General features: G+C 38.5%; 1 protein-coding gene across 10 annotated transcripts in view; it reads right to left on the bottom strand.

The window, feature by feature from the left end:
- Positions 1 to 5,580: 5,580 nt before the first annotated feature.
- The window catches only part of LDB2 (LIM domain binding 2), a 301,105-nt gene continuing 286,264 nt past the window's right edge, over positions 5,581 to 20,421 (bottom strand). Inside the window, exons 6-9 of one of the 10 annotated variants that reach the window (XM_038401040.2) lie at positions 15,599 to 15,722; positions 13,954 to 14,102; positions 8,843 to 8,985; positions 5,677 to 5,869 (exon numbers count right to left, since the gene is read on the bottom strand). In XM_038401040.2, coding sequence (XP_038256968.1) covers positions 8,881 to 8,985; positions 13,954 to 14,102; positions 15,599 to 15,722 — 378 coding nt within the window. In that variant the 3' untranslated portion in view covers positions 5,677 to 5,869; positions 8,843 to 8,880. Of the gene's footprint in view, positions 5,905 to 8,842; positions 8,986 to 13,953; positions 14,106 to 15,598; positions 15,723 to 20,421 lie in introns of all 10 variants that reach the window. The other 9 variants (XM_038401038.2, XM_038401041.2, XM_043514106.1 and 6 more) reach the window with 9 other exon arrangements.

The following is a 20,421-nucleotide window of genomic DNA, read 5'->3' as shown; positions in this document are numbered from 1 at the left end:
TTGGAAGACAGGATACTGAGCTAGATGGATCTTTGGTCTGATCCAGCAGGGCCATTCTTATATTCTTATGTTCAAATAGGGAAAGAACAAGGTAATAGATAAGTTAGATGTATTCAAGTTGGTTGTGGCCTAATTAAATTCATTCTAGGGGGTACGTAAGGTACGCAGTGAAGCAATCTCAAACCGTTAACAATTATCTTTGAGAACACCAGGATAGATGAGGTCCCAGATGACTGGAGAAGGGCAAACATAGTACCTATCATTAAAAAGGAGAACAAAGAGGACCCAGGGAATTACAGACCAGTCAGCCTAACTTCAAGACTTGCAAAGCTAATGGAATAAATTATTAAGCAAAAAATAAATAAGTACCTAGAAGATATTAGGAAGACAGCATGGATTTGTCAAGAACAAATCACGTCAAACCAACCTCATTCCCTTCTTTGACAGGTTACTGGCCTAGTGGATGGGAGAAGCAGTAGGTGTGATTATATCTTGATTTTAGTAAGGCCGTTGACACAGTCCTCCATGACATTCTCATAAGCAAACTAGGGAAATTGCACCTGACACCAAGTGGGAGGGGGTTGCAAGGACTTTGGATGACAGGATCAGAATTCAAAATGACCTTGAGAAATTGGAGCCTTGGTCTGAATTCAGCGAGATGTAATTCAATAAAGACAAGTGTGGAATATTTCACTCAAGAAGGAAAAATTTAATGCACAATTACAAAATGGTGAATAACTGTCTATGTGGTAGTACAGCTGCAATGATCTAGGAGCTATAGTGGATCATAAATTGAATATGAGTCAACAATGAGATGCAGCTGAAAAAAACCCCTAATATTATTCTGGGGTGTATTACCAGGAACATTATATGAAATACACAGAAGGTAATTGTCCTGGGCTACTTGGCATTGGTGACACCTCATCTGGAGTACTGTGTCTACTTCTTTGCATCACATTTGGAAAGATGTGGACAAAAGAGTCCAGAGAAGAGCAACAAAAATGAAAAAGGGTTTAGAACACCTGACCTATGAGGAAAGGTTAAAAACTGGACATGTTTAGCATTGAGAAAAGAAGATTGGATTGGAAGGGACTTGATAACAGTCTTCAAATGTGTTATAAAAAGGACAGTGGTCAATTGTTCTCCCTGTCCACTGAAGGTAGGACAAGAAATAATGGGCTTAACCTGCAGCAAGGAAGATTTATGTTCACTATTAGAAAAAACTTTCTAACTATAAGTGCAATAAAGCTCTGGAATAGCTTACAAGGGAAACTGGGGAATCCCCACCATCGGAGATTTGGAACAGGTTAAAGAAACACCAGGGATGATCTAGGTTTACTTGATTCACCCTCAGCACAGGGGCCTGGCCTTTGACTTTTTAGTGGCCTTTCCAGTCCTACATTTCTGCGATGCTAGATCAATCTTGAAGAGTAAACCAGCTAATCTGAAACAAGATCCAAAGAGTGAGTTTAACAAATTAGATGAGGGAAGTGGGTGTAATAAAAAGATCATGTTTACGTAACTAGGTATTGCATAATTTAATTGGTCCAAATCATGTGAAAGTTTTCTTTCATAGATAGCTAATTTTACCTATTCACCTATCTATCTCCGTCTGCCATTCAACCTATCATTTTTGGACTGTTACCTTGTTGGGAAGGTTTTGAGTCTGTTTTCCATTTTTCAAATGTTCTTCTGTTTATTTACTGTAATGACAAGAGTGATATCACATTATACATTTTTTATGAATTAAATTGGTAGCCTCAATCTTAAAAGATTAATAATAAGGAATGCCTTTAAGTGTGCTTATGGAAATATAATACAAATGATTAGAGTTTTAGAACATTAGAATTACAGTGTGTAATTGTAATGTTTCTGCGGCTATATAGGAGCCAGTAATCCCTTAATGGAATACAGCGTGCATTTAATTATTTACAGGGAAAAAATAATTGCTGATAAAGTCATTGATTGATAGACCCACTGTCTCGACATGCTGAATGTGCTATGAAGGAGCAACTCCGCTATCTCTGCAGCTATACTCAATCCAGGCTTTCTTACATTATATTACATGTAATACATCAGATATCTATACACTTCTGTAACGAGAGCTGGGATCTGAGAAAAACACACAATGCACAAGTACCCCAGTAACATCATGGAAATCACAGAGGGGACTATTCTTTACCCAGAGGCAGTTGTGTAACTTTCCAAGAGGTGCACAGTGCATATAATTAAATGATCATAGGGAGAGGAGATTACTGACATTAGATCGTTCCTACTGTACTAGTTACTGAAACACTGAGCCAATGTACGAGTCCCCTTAGCTCAGGCTAGCAAAGGTTTTCTGGTGAGAGAAACTGTATTTTTAACATAAATAATATTATGAAGTCAGCAGCTATCTAGTTAAGATTGCACTGGGTTTTGCATGTAAGGCCTGATCCAAAGTCCACTAACTTTATGGGAGGTTTTCCATTAACTACAATAGATTTTGGATTTTAGGTCTTCATGTTCCTATTCAATAAGATACAAAAGGCAATACTTAAATCCATCTGTGTTCAGCAAAGCAGTTAACCGTGGGCTTATTTGTTGAATAGGGATGCTTTCCTGAATTGGAACCTTAAAGTGGGGTTTAAATCCCTTAATTATACCTGTACATTCACACAAAGGAGTTGAACATAAACTTACCAAATGAAGACAAACTTTAATTTTCTAGTTACTTTTAGCACTCATTTTATTGTATTTTCAGAATTCAAAAGGTTTCAAAATCACTCCTTTAAAAAATGTTCCCTCGGAGAGACTCCAGCCAGTAGTAGGAGCAGCTACAGATGCAGCTAAAGTAGTTGTGCCTTTAGGGTGCACTTGGGCCATATTTTCAAACTTTTCTCTACAACAATATACTTTTTTAAAATGTAAGTTGAGATTCTCACTTAATCACTTGTCTCCAGGATCTTGGGATTTAAGTAAAACATCCACTATTAACAAGACTCATGATAAAATCATGAGAGTTGGCAACACTACAATTTACAAATCTGTCACTGTCCTAGAAAGATTGTTTTCCAAACTTCTGACAGTCTAACTCCACAATAAAAACGTACATGTCACCACAAGTTAGTAGAATCCTCAGTTTTGACATTTTTTGTATTAGATAATGTTTATTTTGATGGCTGACTTGGTAGCATGGCTAAAATCTGTATCTCTCTGGGTTTAAAAAAAGAAGTGTTGTTAATGAAAAATTACAAAATGAAAAGGTTACCAAGAAAGAAACACAATAACTACACAGATAGGAGCAAGCCCTAAACTTTTTAGACTGAGAAAACACTTGCAAATTTTTCTCTTTTTTAATTTTCAATTTCATTATTGAATAACTGATTTACAGGGGCATAAAATCACGAGCCATGAGTCTATATCTTACGGAGGACCAGATCCTTATCTGGTATAAACTGGCAGAGTCTCAGTGGCATTAATTTATATCTATTAATGATCTGGCTTATAGTGTAGAAATTACTTTCATTTTTTTTTTTTTTGCTGTTTATCCCAATACTGCTGTGTTTCAGGATCTCTTGAGTACCAAAGATTCCAACAATCACACTTTATTCAACTTGCCATGTTTAGCTTAAGAGCTCAGCTTACTGTAGCTCAGTTTCCTGGGGGTCAATTGTTTAAAATATATTTCTTATATCAGCTTTAACAGTTTGCAGTCTTTAATCAATCAGTCCAAATCAGGAATCAGGGACTGCTCCATTATTTATTTGACCCTTTAACTTCACATATTGCTTAATTTGTGGGATCTCTCAGTAAACTGGTGCAGTGTCAGTGATGCGGCTACTACAGTAGCAGACATTCAAAAGTGGTGTGCCTAGGAGATATCGTGTGATCCTCTATGCACTAAAAAAAAGTATTATGAAGTAATTGCCCTTGAGAATCTTGTGCAATACTTTCCCTGCAGGACTGCACTTTTTAATGGACTTCACAGTACTCTTCTGACATTCTCAGCAATTCCTGTTCTGTCTGAAACGAATTTTGTTACTATGTCCCAGAATGGATTGCTCTGGTATCATGTGCATCAAGTTGTTCAGTGCTACTTAAAATGCTGTAGGTTCCTGTTAAGGTTGCAAATTGGAATTTTTGAATACTGTATTTGATAGCACAAGAAGAAGAAATGATAACTTCCAATCCTTTTGTCAATAGTCTATGGAACTCTATCACACGGAATTCAGCAGAGTGGGCTGCCTCTGCTCAAGTGACTCCCTGGACCAGAAGATCAGAAGCATGTAGCTCAACGCTGGGGTGCTTTGGCCTAAGTAGTTCAGTGCTATTCCTGCTATATTATACTTCTTTAGGCTGGGTGCTAGCCACTGCTATTGGGCCCTCACTGACAGAAACACTTAATGACAGAAGATATAAACCAATTAAAATGTGACTGTTATATACCTTTAAATATAGCCTTCCCTTTGTGCTAGAAACAGTTGATGATGATGATGGGAAGTGAAACACCGATCTCAAGAAATGAAATCGACAAAGGAATTCAGATCAACTGCACCTATCATTTCTGTTATGTGATCAGTCAAAGTTGGTATGTTCCTTGTCTGTAAGGAGCTATAAAAGTACTATATAAGAGCACATTTGTTAACACAGTTTATTGGCACACTTATTGGCAAAGCATACATAAAATACAGTTGTATTATATAACACACTGACTCACTGTGCCTTTACATGATGAATTGAACATATTAATATGGAAATGAAAAAAATTAGTTTCTTTTATAAAGTTTCACATAAATACACCAGAATAATAATAAAAAATTAACTGGTTTGAGGGCTCCAGGGCTTTACAAAAATATGATACAAGAAATATACTATGAAAAGAAATAACAACAAAGCCAACTCAGATACAATAATAAACACAAAAGTTTTAGATTTATTAAGCTGCCCACAAAATTAATGGATTACATGGCTTTAAAATATCTGGATCAACAGCAATTTTACAAAGCATAAACTCTCATAGGACAGGGCATCTTTCTCCACATAAAAATATTTTTCATGTCTTTGATGAAAAAAAAAGACATTTCTTGTTTCAGCACTTTTGATAAATGACGGAAGGACTATTGGCATCAGCTACAATATAAATTAAAAATGCTGGATCCTTTAAATGGTTAACCAATGAAAGAAGAGTTAAAGAAAGAACTAAAGTTGCTTTAAATTACTTTAAAAAAGCTGATTTATCTGAAACAAGAAATTGTAGGTGCAAGTTGAAAAGCAGAAAATATTTTACAATTTTAAAAAAGTTTTCCATAGTTATGTTAACGAGACAGCACTGAGCACTGAAGACTTGTTAAATATGGCCTTTGTTTGATGAGGAAAAAAGACCTCCTCCAACAAAATGTTTTGTTTGAAATTTTCCACCAGGTGCTATTTAATTTTCAATTATTTTAATTGAGTTCAGTGCCAGTATCGTGTCATGTGTGAAAGCTTCCAAGAAAGGTACATGAAAGCTTATATATGATTTTTCTCTAATTAAAAAAAATCAAATAGCTGTAGTTTAGAAATAGATACTGTATCTGTTATTTTTTTATAACAATGGTGTAAAATAGTAATTATAATCCACTGACATACATAACAGTGGATAATGCTGCAGAATAACCTATTGGGAAGCTTGTGGCGTGGGATTTTCAGATTTAGTCTCCTGGTTAGCAGGAGGTTTGTTGTTCCATGGGCTATTATTTCCCAGTGCAGGTGAATTGTTGAAGTCTTCTTCATCATCCATGCCATTTGCTGCATCATACTGTGTGTTCTCTAGTCTAGTGATAAGCCTTTCGTCTTCATCCCCAAATTCTCCTCCCATCAGTGTTGGTTCTCCTACCACCATCACATCCTGTGAACAGCACCCAACATTTGTTATATGGAAACCTTGAGAGAGAAAAAACCAACTTAACATAGCCATATTAGAGGATTTGAATCTGTTAATTTTGTGACATTCACACAATGGAATTAGACACTCCTATATGGTTAGAGCCATGATGCAAACTTGCACTTGATTTTTAATTTATAAAATAAAACACTGTAAAACCCTCATCTATTTGTATATTCAAGGCACTGGGTTTCAAAACCCCAAAAATAGATAAAAATATCAAGAAGAATGAAATATACATTTAAAAAATAATCCAGCTACAAAAGTGGAGACTGTTAGAAAGTTTTAAATGGTTGGTTTAACCTTTTACTTGGTATTTTTATCCTCTATAAATTATTTTAATTTCCAGGCCTTAAATTATTTTGTTTACAAAGGCTGCTCAGGATGCAAATGAGTTGCAGTTTTGTAACATTCATGCATTAAATCTAGTACATGACACAGTACTTCTCACACTCAGGCTGTTGAAAAAAAAAAACACAGTGCAAAGATGGTAACTCTTATCCCTAGCCAGCCAAGCCCTTTTGCGCATCCAATATACTTGACATTCTGCTACTTAATTATGGTAATTAATTTAGGTAAAGTTTTTGATAAAAACAATGTTCACGCTGATTTGACAATTTGCATAGTTAATTAAGTCATTAGCAAAAACCTGCTGATTGCCAACAAGCCCTAAATTTACCATCTGTTATTTCATGGTGCCTGTCACCCAGCTTCGCGTAGGCAACCCTGCTGCCAATCTGTGCAGTAAGAGGACAAATCTGTCCAGCTGGTACCATCAAAGGAAGATGAAGAGTGCTAATTATAATTATACTAATGAAGCTAGTAGTCATCAAAAACTGAAGCATTCAAGAAGGAAAGAATCCATCTAATCACTGCTTTAAGTACAAAGTGTCCTTCCACGAAAACAAGTAAACCACCGACTGTACTACAGTGTACCACAGTTTTGTTGCTGCACGCTAACCAGAGTGGAGTAGAAAGGTGCAAAGCCAGACTGAAAAACAGAGTGTTCTCTTGTTTTCTCTGTTTTAAGGAAAATCAGGTTGCTGTACAAACCACAGCACTGGGGAAGGAAATATATGGAATGAATCTTTTGATGCAGCTGGACTGGTAGGGCTCCAGATAACATATTTGGTGAAAGTGCAATAATTCCAGATGTCCAGATTTGTACCTGCTGATTTAACCAGCCCTTCAAATAATCCCATCGAACCACACAGATTCATATATAAAAGGATGTATTTCTATTCATGAATATAAAGCATCTGTAAAGTGCAAACAGAATACTATTGTTTGCATATAATAAGATTTTTATTACATATGTACTTCACTCTCCATGAAATAAAACAAGCTATTGCCTATAAATATTTACACTGCTTTATCATATTCCTTAACAAAAGCTGAGATGTTATGGAAGAAAGTGTATTTGGTACTTTCAAACTGTACTCAGGGAGGAATTGTGGAATGGAGGAAATGTATTACATAATTTCTTCTTTACATTGTCTTTATTGTGTTACTCTCAATATCAATAAAATATTTCTTAAATCAAACCATCAAACAGCTTTGCAACATAAAATTTTAAAGTAACAAACGTGTTTATAATCAAAAGTTTGTTCTAATTTAGTCTTATATCTTTAAAGCACAGACCACATTTATTTTGCAGTGCTGAACCAGGACTGACCCTATTGTGTAGGGAAAGCAGTAAGAGGACAGCAAATCAGATTTGAGCTTGCAATGTGATATGGCAGCCAAAAAAGACCAGTGTGACGTTGAGCTGGATATTGAATCACAGACTAAGGCAGTGATAGTTCATCTCTATAAAACACTGGTGAGACTGTACCTTGACTTCTGCATCATATTCTGGGCACTTCAATACTAGAAAGATGTCAGCAATTTGGATGAAGTTCAGAGAAGTGCATCAAAAATTGCTAAGAGGCTAGAGGCCCAATTTAAGAGGACAATTAAAAGAACAAAATATGTACACATTTTACCAGATTACTGCTACGGAGACATATGCTAAATGGGTAGAAGGATTAAAGGGAGAGGAATTGTGTAGGGTAGTCCAAAGAGGTGTAACCAGGACTACCAAGATGAAACTAAGTAAAGGACAATATAACTCACATTGGAAGGACATTTTTCCTGATGCTCAGACTAGCAAACTATGGAATTATATCTGAAAGGAATCAGTAAGAGCCCTATCACTCGAGTCACCTCAGTATTATATAGGAAACATTCCTGCACTGGCAGGGTATAAACAAAGGGCTTGTCTTCACTACGGGGGAGATCAATGCTGCTGCAATCAATGCAGCAGGTGTCGCTAATCAATGGCAGAGCACTCTCCAGTTGACTCAGGTTTTCCACCTCTTTGAGAAGAGTAAGGTAAGTCGACTGGAGAGCGTCTCCCCTTGACGCAATGCAGTGAAGACCCCGGGGTAAGTTGACTAAGCTATGTCAACTCCAGCTGTGTTATTCATAGCTATTCATAGTCATGTGAATAATACAGCTGGAGTAGCGTAACTTAAGTCGACTTAACCTGGGAGTGAAGACAAGCCCTAAGTGACCTAGTAAGTATGTCCCATCTCCAATTTCCATGATCCTTTGCAGATCATTTATTATTCTTTCAATATAACAACACCCACAAGAGAGAACAATTTGCTTATCTTTCTCCTCACCATATTCATTATATAATTTCTGTCTGGGAGCTAAACTACAATTTTATTGAGTTTAGTGGTGTTTTCCCTGATCTTACTTACAAGATACCACAGCATTAGCTAGAGAGCACATACTCTTTACATTCTTGCTCTTTGTAGTGTATTATATCAGGCAATAAATAATTTCTCAGGTAGCACGCATGCTATTTCTCCCCATTGTGGGTTCTCGGCTCCTCAAATGGAATGCTGAAGATCCCCACCCATTTAACCTCCACTCACTAGTTCCACCAACCTCTGAGGAGGACTGGAAGTGACTCCTTTTAGAGCCCCTCAACGCTTCTCCTTAAATTGGCCAGTGGGGGTCACTGTTCTTGAATGACACAAGGCTCCATCCCTCCCAGGGTTGAGGCTGCAGCTCTGGAGTACTCCTAGCTCCTGCTCATGGAGTGAGAAGCAGAATCCAAGAATTAAACCCTAGTCTGTTGCATGGCCACACATACTGCTCTGGGCTAGTTACAGTAGCACATATTTGACTAGATTATTTAAATAAAGATGTAGGCTATAGTCACTCTTATTAATTTACTTTGTGATTAAAAACATTTTTAGCCAAGGAATGTTTAGTGATAGAAAATATCTTCGCAGTGAAACTCTGTAAATAAAGCAGTGGATGTTTTACACTATGTGATATAAAATTATCATTTAATAATATAATCATAATAACAGCTTACATATATTTAGTCCTTTCATACTGAAAAATCCCTAACTGACCCCAAATTTAAATTTATATATATATATATATATAGAACAATAAGACCATTATTCCCTGTGTTACTTCCTGTGATATTAGATTCATTTAATTTAAGCCATCCTCAAATTTTGATTTGCCCAAATTTCTGTACTTCTAATGCATAAATGTAGGCATTTTCATGGGCAAGCAGCTCCTGGCTTTGACAATTTGGCACTGTTTTTGACAACTTTTGGCGCTCAGGAGTATCTGTTGATACTGGGGTGAGGATGTAGCTCTCTTTCCTTCTCCTTTGTCAATGGGGTTGGAGGTGATTATGCTGAGGGATTTGAACTTTTGGTTTCCCACCACAGCAACCATGAACAATCCCCTGCCCAAGTGCCTCCCACACCAAAATCTGTGACTTCATCCAGTGAAGAAAGCTTGACATTTCTGCTAAAATGATGGGCAGCAATAGAGCTGTCATTTAAATTAGGTTTCAGGCTTATCAACCCCTTGAGATGCATGGGTAGTTTACACTTCTCAGTTTCAGCTGCCCATTAGGTTGACAATCTATTCTTGTTTATTTAGCCGTCGTGGTTGAGAAAAAATTCTCAACTGACTTGCACACCTCCATTCCCTTAAAACTAAGGGAATTGTTGAGTCATCAAGAAGTCTCTGTGTTCTACATGGATCTGATGGCATGATACTATTCTGTCAGGTGTCACAAGGGTGACATCCTGGCACATGCAGGAAGTTCTGATCTAGAAATAAAATGGTTAATTGATGTGCTGGAGTGGCTTTGGCAAGCAATCCTGAAACTTAACCCTGTGAAGGACAAGTTCTTCTAGAGGAGAATGGTGTTTCTGGGGCATCTCTGCAGACTTAGGAAAGTAACTGCAATGTTAGGGTTTGGAATCTCAGCATTCTGCCAGCTACAGGAGTCCCTTTGTGCTAGAAGTTTATCACTGCCCATTGTACAGTTTGACATAGAAGGGATCACTATTCTGGAGGACTGCTCAGGGCAGTCAGGCTTTCCAGAAGACGAAGGAGAGTTTGATCAGAACATCATTCAGAGTATATCTGGAATGGGATGCTCTTTTGCATTGGGAAAAGTTGCCAGTGAGAGACAGGTGCTGTGCTCTCCTAAGAGGAAGTGACTGAGAATGGACAGTGGTCTTCTCTAGCCTAATCTTCAGAAAACTGGAATGAAACTACTGTACGACCCACAGGGAATTACTGGCAGAGATATTTCACCCATAACGTGGGCATCACTGGATAGCGTGCTACAAACTCTGTCAAACTTCAGGCAACACAAAAAACAGAAAGCTTATTGGCTGGATAAGCTAGAGCAGTACAATTCTAGGGCCCCAGCATGGAAATACAGTCACCTTGTCTCACTGTGGGTGCTTGTAACTGAATTGTCAATATTGTCGCTGCCAGAAGTATCGGTCAGAATGGAAGCAGGTTGAGGAGACGGCATCCTTACTATTATTGTAGCAGGAGGGGGAGAAGGCCACTTAGGCAAATAGTGTTTCAAGTAGTGCACTGATAAAACTTTTGTTATCCCAGTGGGTTTGGACAAAGTCCTGGGAGGGTTTATGCAGGAAGTGTCAGACCCAGTGTGATTTCAATGTCTGTGTTAGCTGATGGTGCTGATTGCGCTATGACCACCTGTGCTGAAGATGAAATATCACATGCCTATAGAGTACTGCAGAATGATGGAGACCTCATACTGGGTTCTGAAAAGATTCTGTTGGCTCAGGTGACAAATGTGGACATTTGGGGGCGTGATATCTTGTACAGCATCCAGAGCACAGGCAGTGCCAATGTACGGGCAACATTGGAGTAGAGAGTTACTAATGCTCTGTAACAGGAATTACCTTATTGGGGACAGGCCACAGAAACATTCTTTAACCTGGAAGACAGGATGAATTTATTTACTAGAGAGAAACTGAGATAGAAGCATAGCATTCACTAGAACATGGGGGAAATGACTGTACCCCACAGGAGAGAGGTCTTTGCTGGGTGGAGTTGTATCACTGGAGAAAAAGGGAAACCTCATATTAACCCAATATGGTTCTGGATATGAGCTCACCATTGGGTCCTCCAGAGAAATGATGTGGAGAAAAATGGAACAGGAGCTGGTGCTGCTTAGTTGAGTCACCTGGAGACAGAAGTTGGGATCATCTAATTTCTGTTAGCTAATGACAGCAGGAAGAAAGAAGAAGTTCCTCACTTGCCTGGTGCCTTCAACATTTGCAGAATTGTTTAGTTCCAAGTCGTTTATTTCCCATGAGCAGAGAAAACGACAGGTCTAGCCACAGACAGTGCTGTGACAAACAGGGACCTCAGTTCAATGGCAAACTGTAGCCTGAAACTTGTGAAGTGAGGGCATTATATTGAGGATGAGCACATGCAAGGGCAAAGGAAATGTAGTATGTTTCCCTCCCTCACTGCATATCAGTGAAGGCAAGTGTAATAAATTTCACCTTTGCTATTGATCACTTTGTTTGTGGATGAGGTTAAAAAAGGCAAACTGAAAGTGAGATTGCTGTGACCTGTAGCCAGCTTTAGAGAATACAAGCTCTTCTGAAATGATGATCCTAGCCTGTATTGTTTTAAAGAAATATGGTCTTGCCTCATTCACTCATATGCCTTTGACACTTCAGTATGTTTAGGTGAAAAGTATATTTAATTTAAAGAAAAAAGATTTGAATAGGTTTACACCGGAATGTCCTATAACTGAAAACACATTAGGTTCTGTCTGTCCTATATAATAGTATTTTTTTCTACAAAAGATGAACAATAATGAAAATATGATCTCTATGAAGCACTATAAAATACAGTGAAGACGGAAAGTCAACCCACATGATTTGGAAAAATCATATGGAATATATTGTACCCTTGTGTGCATCAGAGTAGATGTACAACAATCATTACCGTCAATGAGAGCTGCACTATAATAATTCTTTAATTAGTGAGATATAAAGAAAACTCTCTCACCCTTGTGTATCAATGGGTGAAGTTTACTATTAAAGGGCTTGATTGTCCAATAAAATGTGAGTGCCAACTTCCACTGCAGTCAATGAGAGTTGCATGAACAGATCTCCTGGGACGGGGAGGCCTAAGGGATGTGTATGCAGGAGGACAGATTCTGGCTCAGCTGAATTGAGCTCACTAAAGGAGATGGGAGAAATGAAGTGGTACTAGCCGTCTTTACTATCCCTTGATCCTAGAGACAGCTGGGGAGCAATCTGGATTCTCTACCTACACCTGAAGGTTGCTTTTTCTTCAACATAGTTTCTCACAGCTGTGAAGGCATCATCCTGGCAGCCAGGAATAGCCAGATGTAAGAGCATGTGGCACCTGGGAATGGAAGGAATCTCCAGGGTAGCCAGTTATGCCAGCTTTCTGGATGCTTTCTGCCACCAGAATAGTAGAACAGCAGCCAGAGTTGGGGTGAAAATCTTCTCCTTAGATGAAGGATCTACATGAAAAGTTTGATTTGACAGGGCAAAAATATGAACTTAATATACTGAAGCCAAAAGCTGTAATAATCTAGGAGGTTTCTCAATCAGTTGTTGAATCAGTCCATTTCATATCGTATGGTATTACTTTTAGATAGTCCACTCCTCTTTTTTACCTAAAAAGTCAGGGTTTCTGGGAGCCCACCTCCAGGTGGTTATCAATAGCCTACATCCTTTGTTAGGATCCACAAAGGACCCACCATTTTGTATATTTATCAAAAATACAATAAAAGTCACTGCATGTTATTCTCTTAGTTCCCAAATTGTCAAATTAATTTCCATAGCTTTCAAAAGCATGTGCTACCCTCTCTGGATATAAGAGATAATTCACTCACAGTCTGGGGGCTGATTACTCATATATAGTGATTACGACAATAAACTTAACACTGGTAAAAGGAAATATTATTTTGCATGCTGCATAATTAACCCATGGAACTATTGCCACAAGATGCCACTGAGATTAAGATTTTAGTATGGTTTAAAAAAGAATTAGCTGTTAATATGTACCACAAGATCATTAATAGTTACACATAACAGGATAAAAATTTGTAAGGGGCAGCAGTTCTCATGCTTCAGGGCATAAGCCAACTGCTAACTGATAGGGATTATGAGGAGATAACTTCTACTCTCAGGTTATTCCATACTTGTTCAGTGTGGGATTTCTTGCCGCTTCCACTGAAGCATCTGACAAAGGTCACTCACTGCTGGAGACAGGACAGCAAGTCTCGAGAGACCACTGGTCTGGTTTGGTCTGGCAATCCCTATGATCCTATTACGACTCAGGTTAATGTGTTCATCTGCCCTGCAATGGATGGGAGTCTGAAAGAATCTATCAGCACTGCTATTACGGATAACTAAAAGCCCAACCTAACTCCAGCTGAAGGCAGTGGAAAGACTCCCATTGACCTGAATGGGATTTGACTTTTGTCTCCCAAAATTACATCCACTGCTTGAGGATTATTTATTAAAATTGCACTTCAGCACAGATTCCTCACAATTCATCTCTTTTTTCCTTGTATGCACACCATATTATGTAAGATCTCTTCATGCTTGTGATAATTTTGGCTCAAGAATATACCTTCTTTAAAATTTTAGGGACAGCTTAAAGTATTGTAAGTGATTCAGGCCTAAAAGGAAAGAGAGACTTACAGGTACCTGACTTGACAGGCTCAGGTTTGCAGCTGCTGTTTTTTTCTTGCTATTGGTACTATTTGCATTGTTCCCAGCACTGCTGTTTGAAGTGCTGCTGGTTGAATTTTTCCTTTTTCTCCGTTTGGTTGTTGGTTGTCTTGTGGGCTCTGCTATAATAAAAATGTAAGAGGCAAAGCAAATTACAGACATTTTAAAGCCCATAGAAGAATTAACTACAAAGAGAAGTGTTAAAAATCTGTTTCTTCTCAGCTTTTTAAAAATTCATGGGTAATTTTTATTTTTTTATTAATTGTTATTATTATTATTATTATTATTATTATTTTGGAGCGAACCCATGAGCATATGGATGCTGCATGGAACAAAAAGAAATGGAATCTGGTTTCAGTTTTAGTAGTAATTAATTTTACGTCACTATCCATCCATGCATCTCAAAGTGCTTTACAAAGAAACACTATAGTTAAGTATCATTAGAGAAAACTGCAGGACCAACAGGTGAAGTGGCTTGCTGAAAATCAGATACTAGATCAGGCACAGAGCTAATAACCGAACCCAACTCTACTTTCTCCAAGCCCACTGAATCTAACCTTTGGACTATCTGTCTATGTCAAACATGTTTAACCGATAAAAGCAGCTTTCTAAACTACTGTCAGCATCCAACTGCAATTAAGTGAAAGGCTAGATCATTTTCTGCTACTTCAGTCACAGACCTCACCTTTGGTAGACCTTCACAGTAGAATATGTCGACCTGTGCTAAATATATATTTCTCTACTAGTTTTCCAAATATTTACCAAGTCAAGACTATTACATTCACTTGACTTAAGACCTTTGGCCACAAAAAAACAAAGGTGATAACTTGTACAGCTCACTCAGATTGTGGCATGCGCATTTACTTTCAATTTTAATTTTTTTTGTAAATGGTATTTTTGTGTTTATGAAGTTAAATTCAGGCCTGTAAGTAAAAATTTATTAGACTAGAAGACTATTAATTATGACTTGAAGCTGTAATTCCAGAGTCACAGCAGGAAGCTGTAATATATAAACTATGAATTCGAATGGAGCCTGTGAGCATTTCATATATTATGTATTATTTTTTATTTATGCTGAATTATATCTTACATGTTGTAAAACTATTTGAATGTGTATACATCTAAAACTTATTTCATATTATGTAGCATCAGAATCAGATTACATGCCATTAGAATTATATCTAAGGCCTTGTCTACATAGCCGGGGTAAATTGACCTAAATTATGCTATTCCAGCTACATGAATAGCATAGCTGGAGTTGACATAGCTTAGGATGACTTACTGCAGTGTCTACACCATGCTGCGTTGATGGGAGACACTCTCCCACTGACTTACCTTAATCTTCTCGTTCTGGTGGAGTACCAGAGTCGACTGGAAAACGCTCTGCAGTCAATTTAGCAAGTCTTCACTATACCCGCTAAATTGACTCCGTCTGATTCGATTACAGCAGCGTCAATCCCTGGTAAATGTAATTCCTAAGGTTATGTTTAGAATAGTGCTTAACTTGTTGTCTTATTTCCTTTCTTAGTGGATTGTCAACATAGTTGTTCAGTGTTTCTATATTCATTCAGTAATAACAACAACAAGTGCAATAAAAATAGAGAGAAAAACATACCTGGTGGAGCCACCATTCTCTGCCATTTTTGAAACAAGCATGTTTTCAGGCAGTCCCGAGGACTTAGATTGTAAGTTTTATGTCTTGACATCAATTCTTGCATTGGCTCCAATATTACACACAACTGAAAGAATCAGAACAGAATGATTTAATCTAAAAACAATTTAGCATTAAAGTGTTTGCAGAGTCTGAAACTCAGCCATTGCTTTCCTAGTTTTTGTTTTGGCTTTTCCTAGTTAGCTAACAGAGAGTGTCCAATACAGTATAGTTCTGTCTGTATTGAGACCAGCCTAAATTTGGCCTCCAGGACCTCTCTCCTCTTTTCCGTATGTCACTGGTACTTACACATGCCATGACTAACTGCTCCTCCCCAGCACTGCACATAAATCCATCTAGATATCTTGAAAGGTCCACAACCTTTGCACCCAGCAGGAATACACTATGCGGTTCTCCCAGTCATCACAAACCCCACTATCTATATTTCTAGTACACGAATCCCCCATTACTCTTACCTGTCTCTTCTTAATAACTGGGATCCCCTCCCCAGGAGGGATATCCTCAGTGCGAGAGGATACCATGACATCATCTGGAAGGAGGGTCCCAACTATGGGATCATCTTCCTCTGTGCCAATTTGATGTCTTTCCCCAAGACTTTCATCCTCCTCAACAGCACAGAGGCTGTCAGAGTTGGGGTGGGACCATTCTATTGTGTTCTGGAAAGTCTTGTCTCTGTAACTCTCTGTGTCCTTTAACTCCTCCAGTTCACTTCTCTGGTTTCAAGAGACCATAGGGCCATGAATTGCTTGCACCGAATGTACACATATGCCCCTGCCTACAAGGCAGATAATCACACATGCTGCATTCAGTGCAATAAACTGGATAGCCACTTACTGCTGGCCATGCACAAACAAAATTTCTCCTGTGCCATATGGGTTTATGCTGCCCGTATTGTAACTAGGAAAATCTACTGAGTCACTGCTATCTATAGATCTCTTAAATGATAATTCTGTCTGTAATCTATTTAATTTCACACAGAAATTTTAACTGGATAAGAAACACAGAAGAAGGTAGAGATGCCTGCAGGACTGGTCATAAGCACAAGCATTCAAAGTGATTCCTTGTTGCCCTCAGGTACTGATTGATTTAGCAACTCAGTCTAGCTTGAACAACCCCTCTGGTTCTGGAATCAGGACATTCTCAGCACATTTCTCTCTCCAGAGCCTTGGACCCTGCAAAGCATAAGGTCAATTCTGGATTCCTCAGGAATAACAGGTACTGTGTTCTGCAGAGACAAGTTCATTTTAAATGCATCTAGCTCGCTGTGAATTGGACACATGTAAAAAGAACTGGATTAACAATGATTGATATTAAATCTTTCAGTCTTTCTTGGTGACCTTTGAGACCCTTTTGAAATCTAAAGTGACTCAAAGAACAAATCCCTGAAAGAGGAAGGGATCATGGTCCAATTATCCTAAATCTGAAGAATCTGCCAGCAACTATCAGTATCTTGGTCCTTGCAAAGAGCTGGATTAAAAACGTAAGGACAAGATGCCTTTAATACAGGGGCAGATGCAGACCTAATGCACCTGCCACCCTGATGTACCAGTGAGTAGTCTAAATGGCAGTCCAGATTTAACTACACCATTTTATGAAGTGATTTTTCTCAAATAATTGTAAAGAAATGTTTCAGAGTAGCAGCCGTGTTAGTCTGTATTCGCAAAAAGAAAAGGAGTACTTGTGGCACCTTAGAGACTAACAAATTTATTAGAGCATAAGCTTTCGTGAGCTACAGCTCACTTCATCGGATGCATTTGGTGGAAAAAACAGAGGAGAGATTTATATACACACACACAGAGAACATGAAACAATGGGTTTATCATACACACTGTAAGGAGAGTGATCACTTAAGATAAGCCATCACCAACAGCAGGGGGGGGAAGGAGGAAAACCTTTCATGGTGACAAGCAGGTAGGCTAATTCCAGCAGTTAACAAGAATATCAGAGGAACAGTGGGGGGTGGGGTGGGAGGGAGAAATACCATGGGGAAATAGTTTTACTTTGTGTAATGACAGGTTTCAGAGTAGCAGCCGTGTTAGTCTGTATTCGCAAAAAGAAAAGGAGTACTTGTGGCACCTTAGAGACTAACAAATTTATTAGAGCATAAGCTTTCGTGAGCTACAGTGAGCTGTAGCTCACGAAAGCTTATGCTCTAATAAATTTGTTAGTCTCTAAGGTGCCACAAGTACTCCTTTTCTTTTTGTGTAATGACTCATCCATTCCCAGTCTCTATTCAAGCCTAAGTTAATTGTATCTAGTTTGCAAATTAATTCCAATTCAGCAGTCTCTCGTTGGAGTCTGTTTTTGAAGCTTTTTTGTTGAAGTATAGCCACTCTTAGGTCTGTGATCGAGTGACCAGAGAGATTGAAGTGTTCTCCAACTGGTTTTTGAATGTTATAATTCTTGACGTCTGATTTGTGTCCATTCATTCTTTTACGTAGAGACTGTCCAGTTTGGCCAATGTACATGGCAGAGGGGCATTGCTGGCACATGATGGCATATATCACATTGGTAGATGCGCAGGTGAATGAGCCTCTGATAGTGTGGCTGATGTGATTAGGCCCTATGATGGTATCCCCTGAATAGATATGTGGACAGAGTTGGCAACGGGCTTTGTTGCAAGGATAGGTTCCTGGGTTAGTGGTTCTGTTGTGTGGTGTGTGGTTGCTGGTGAGTATTTGCTTCAGATTGGGGGGCTGTCTGTAAGCAAGGACTGGTCTGTCTCCCAAGATCTGAGAGAGCGATGGCTCGTCCTTCAGGATAGGTTGTAGATCCTTGATGATGCGTTGGAGGGGTTTTAGTTGGGGGCTGAAGGTGATGGCTAGTGGCGTTCTGTTGTTTTCTTTGTTGGGCCTGCGCATCTACCAATGTGATATATGCCATCATGTGCCAGCAATGCCCCTCTGCCATGTACATTGGCCAAACTGGACAGTCTCTACGTAAAAGAATGAATGGACACAAATCAGACGTCAAGAATTATAACATTCAAAAACCAGTTGGAGAACACTTCAATCTCTCTGGTCACTCGATCACAGACCTAAGAGTGGCTATACTTCAACAAAAAAGCTTCAAAAACAGACTCCAACGAGAGACTGCTGAATTGGAATTAATTTGCAAACTAGATACAATTAACTTAGGCTTGAATAGAGACTGGGAATGGATGAGTCATTACACAAAGTAAAACTATTTCCCCATGGTATTTCTCCCTCCCACTCCACCCCCCACTGTTCCTCTGATATTCTTGTTAACTGCTGGAATTAGCCTACCTGCTTGTCACCATGAAAGGTTTTCCTCCTTCCCCCCCCTGCTGTTGGTGATGGCTTATCTTAAGTGATCACTCTCCTTACAGTGTGTATGATAAACCCATTGTTTCATGTTCTCTGTGTGTGTGTATATAAATCTCTCCTCTGTTTTTTCCACCAAATGCATCCGATGAAGTGAGCTGTAGCTCACGAAAGCTTATGCTCTAATAAATTTGTTAGTCTCTAAGGTGCCACAAGTACTCCTTTTCTTTTAAAGAAATGTTTGACATTCCCGACTTTATCAGATAATCTCATTCTTTTATCTGTTTTTTTAAAAAAATTATTAACTTTCTATAAAGGTTTAGATCATGCTTAAGGTAACAATCCTTACTTAAGTATCATTATACTAATTATTATTATTATTATCAACAAACGTATGGACAAGGGGGATCCAGTGCACATAGTCTACTTAGATTTCCAGAAAGCCTTTGACAAGGTCCCTCACCAAAGGCTCTTACATAAATTAAGTTGTCATGGGATAAAAGGGAAGATCCTTTTATGGATTGAGAACTGGTTAAAACACAGGGAACAAAGGGTAGGAATAAATGGTAAATGTTCAGAATGGAGAGGGGTAACTAGTGGGGTCCCGCAAAGGTCAGTCCTAGGACCAATCCTATTCAATTTATTCATAAATGACCTAGAGAAAGAGGTAAACAGTGAGGTGGCAAAGTTTGCAGATGATACTAAACTGCTCAAGATAAACCAAAACAGACTGTGAAGAACTTCAAAAAGATCTCATGAAACTAAGTGATTGGGCAACAAAATGGCAAATGAAATGTAATGTGGATAAATGTAAAGTAATGCACATTGGAAAAAATAACCCCAACTATACATACAATATGATGGGACTAATTTAGCTACAACTAATCAGGAAAAAGATCTTGGAGTCATCGTGGATAGTTCTCTGAAGACGTCCATGCAGTGTGCAGCGACAGTCAAAAAAGCAAACAGGATGTTAGGAATCATTAAAAAAGGGATAGGGAATAAGACGGAGAATATCTTATAGCCCTTATATAAATCCATGGTATGCCCACATCTTGAATATTGCATACAGATGTGGTCCCCTCATCTCAAAAAAGATATACTGGCATTAGAAAAGGTTCAGAAAAGGGCAACTAAAATGATTAAGGGTTTGGAACGGGTCCCATATGAGGAGAGATTAAAGAGGTTAGGACTTTTCAGCTTGGAAAAGAGGAGACTAAGGGAGGATATGATAGAGGTATAAAAAATCATGAGTGGGGTGGAGAAAATGAATAAGGAAAAGTTATTTGTTTGTTCCCATAATATAAGAACGAGGGGCCACCAAATGAAATTAATGGGTAGCAGGTTTAAAACAAATAAAAGAAGTTCTTCTTCTCTCAATGCACAGTCAACCTCTGGAACTCCTTGCCTGAGGAGGTTGTGAAGGTTAGGACTGTAACAGGGTTTAAAAGAGAACTGGATAAATTCATGGAGGTTAAGTCC

This window comes from Dermochelys coriacea, chromosome 4 (assembly GCF_009764565.3).
Source record: "Dermochelys coriacea isolate rDerCor1 chromosome 4, rDerCor1.pri.v4, whole genome shotgun sequence".
NCBI lineage: Eukaryota > Metazoa > Chordata > Testudines > Dermochelyidae > Dermochelys > Dermochelys coriacea.
Note: the sequence above shows the minus strand (reverse complement) of the source record. Positions and strands in the feature narration are given on the sequence as shown.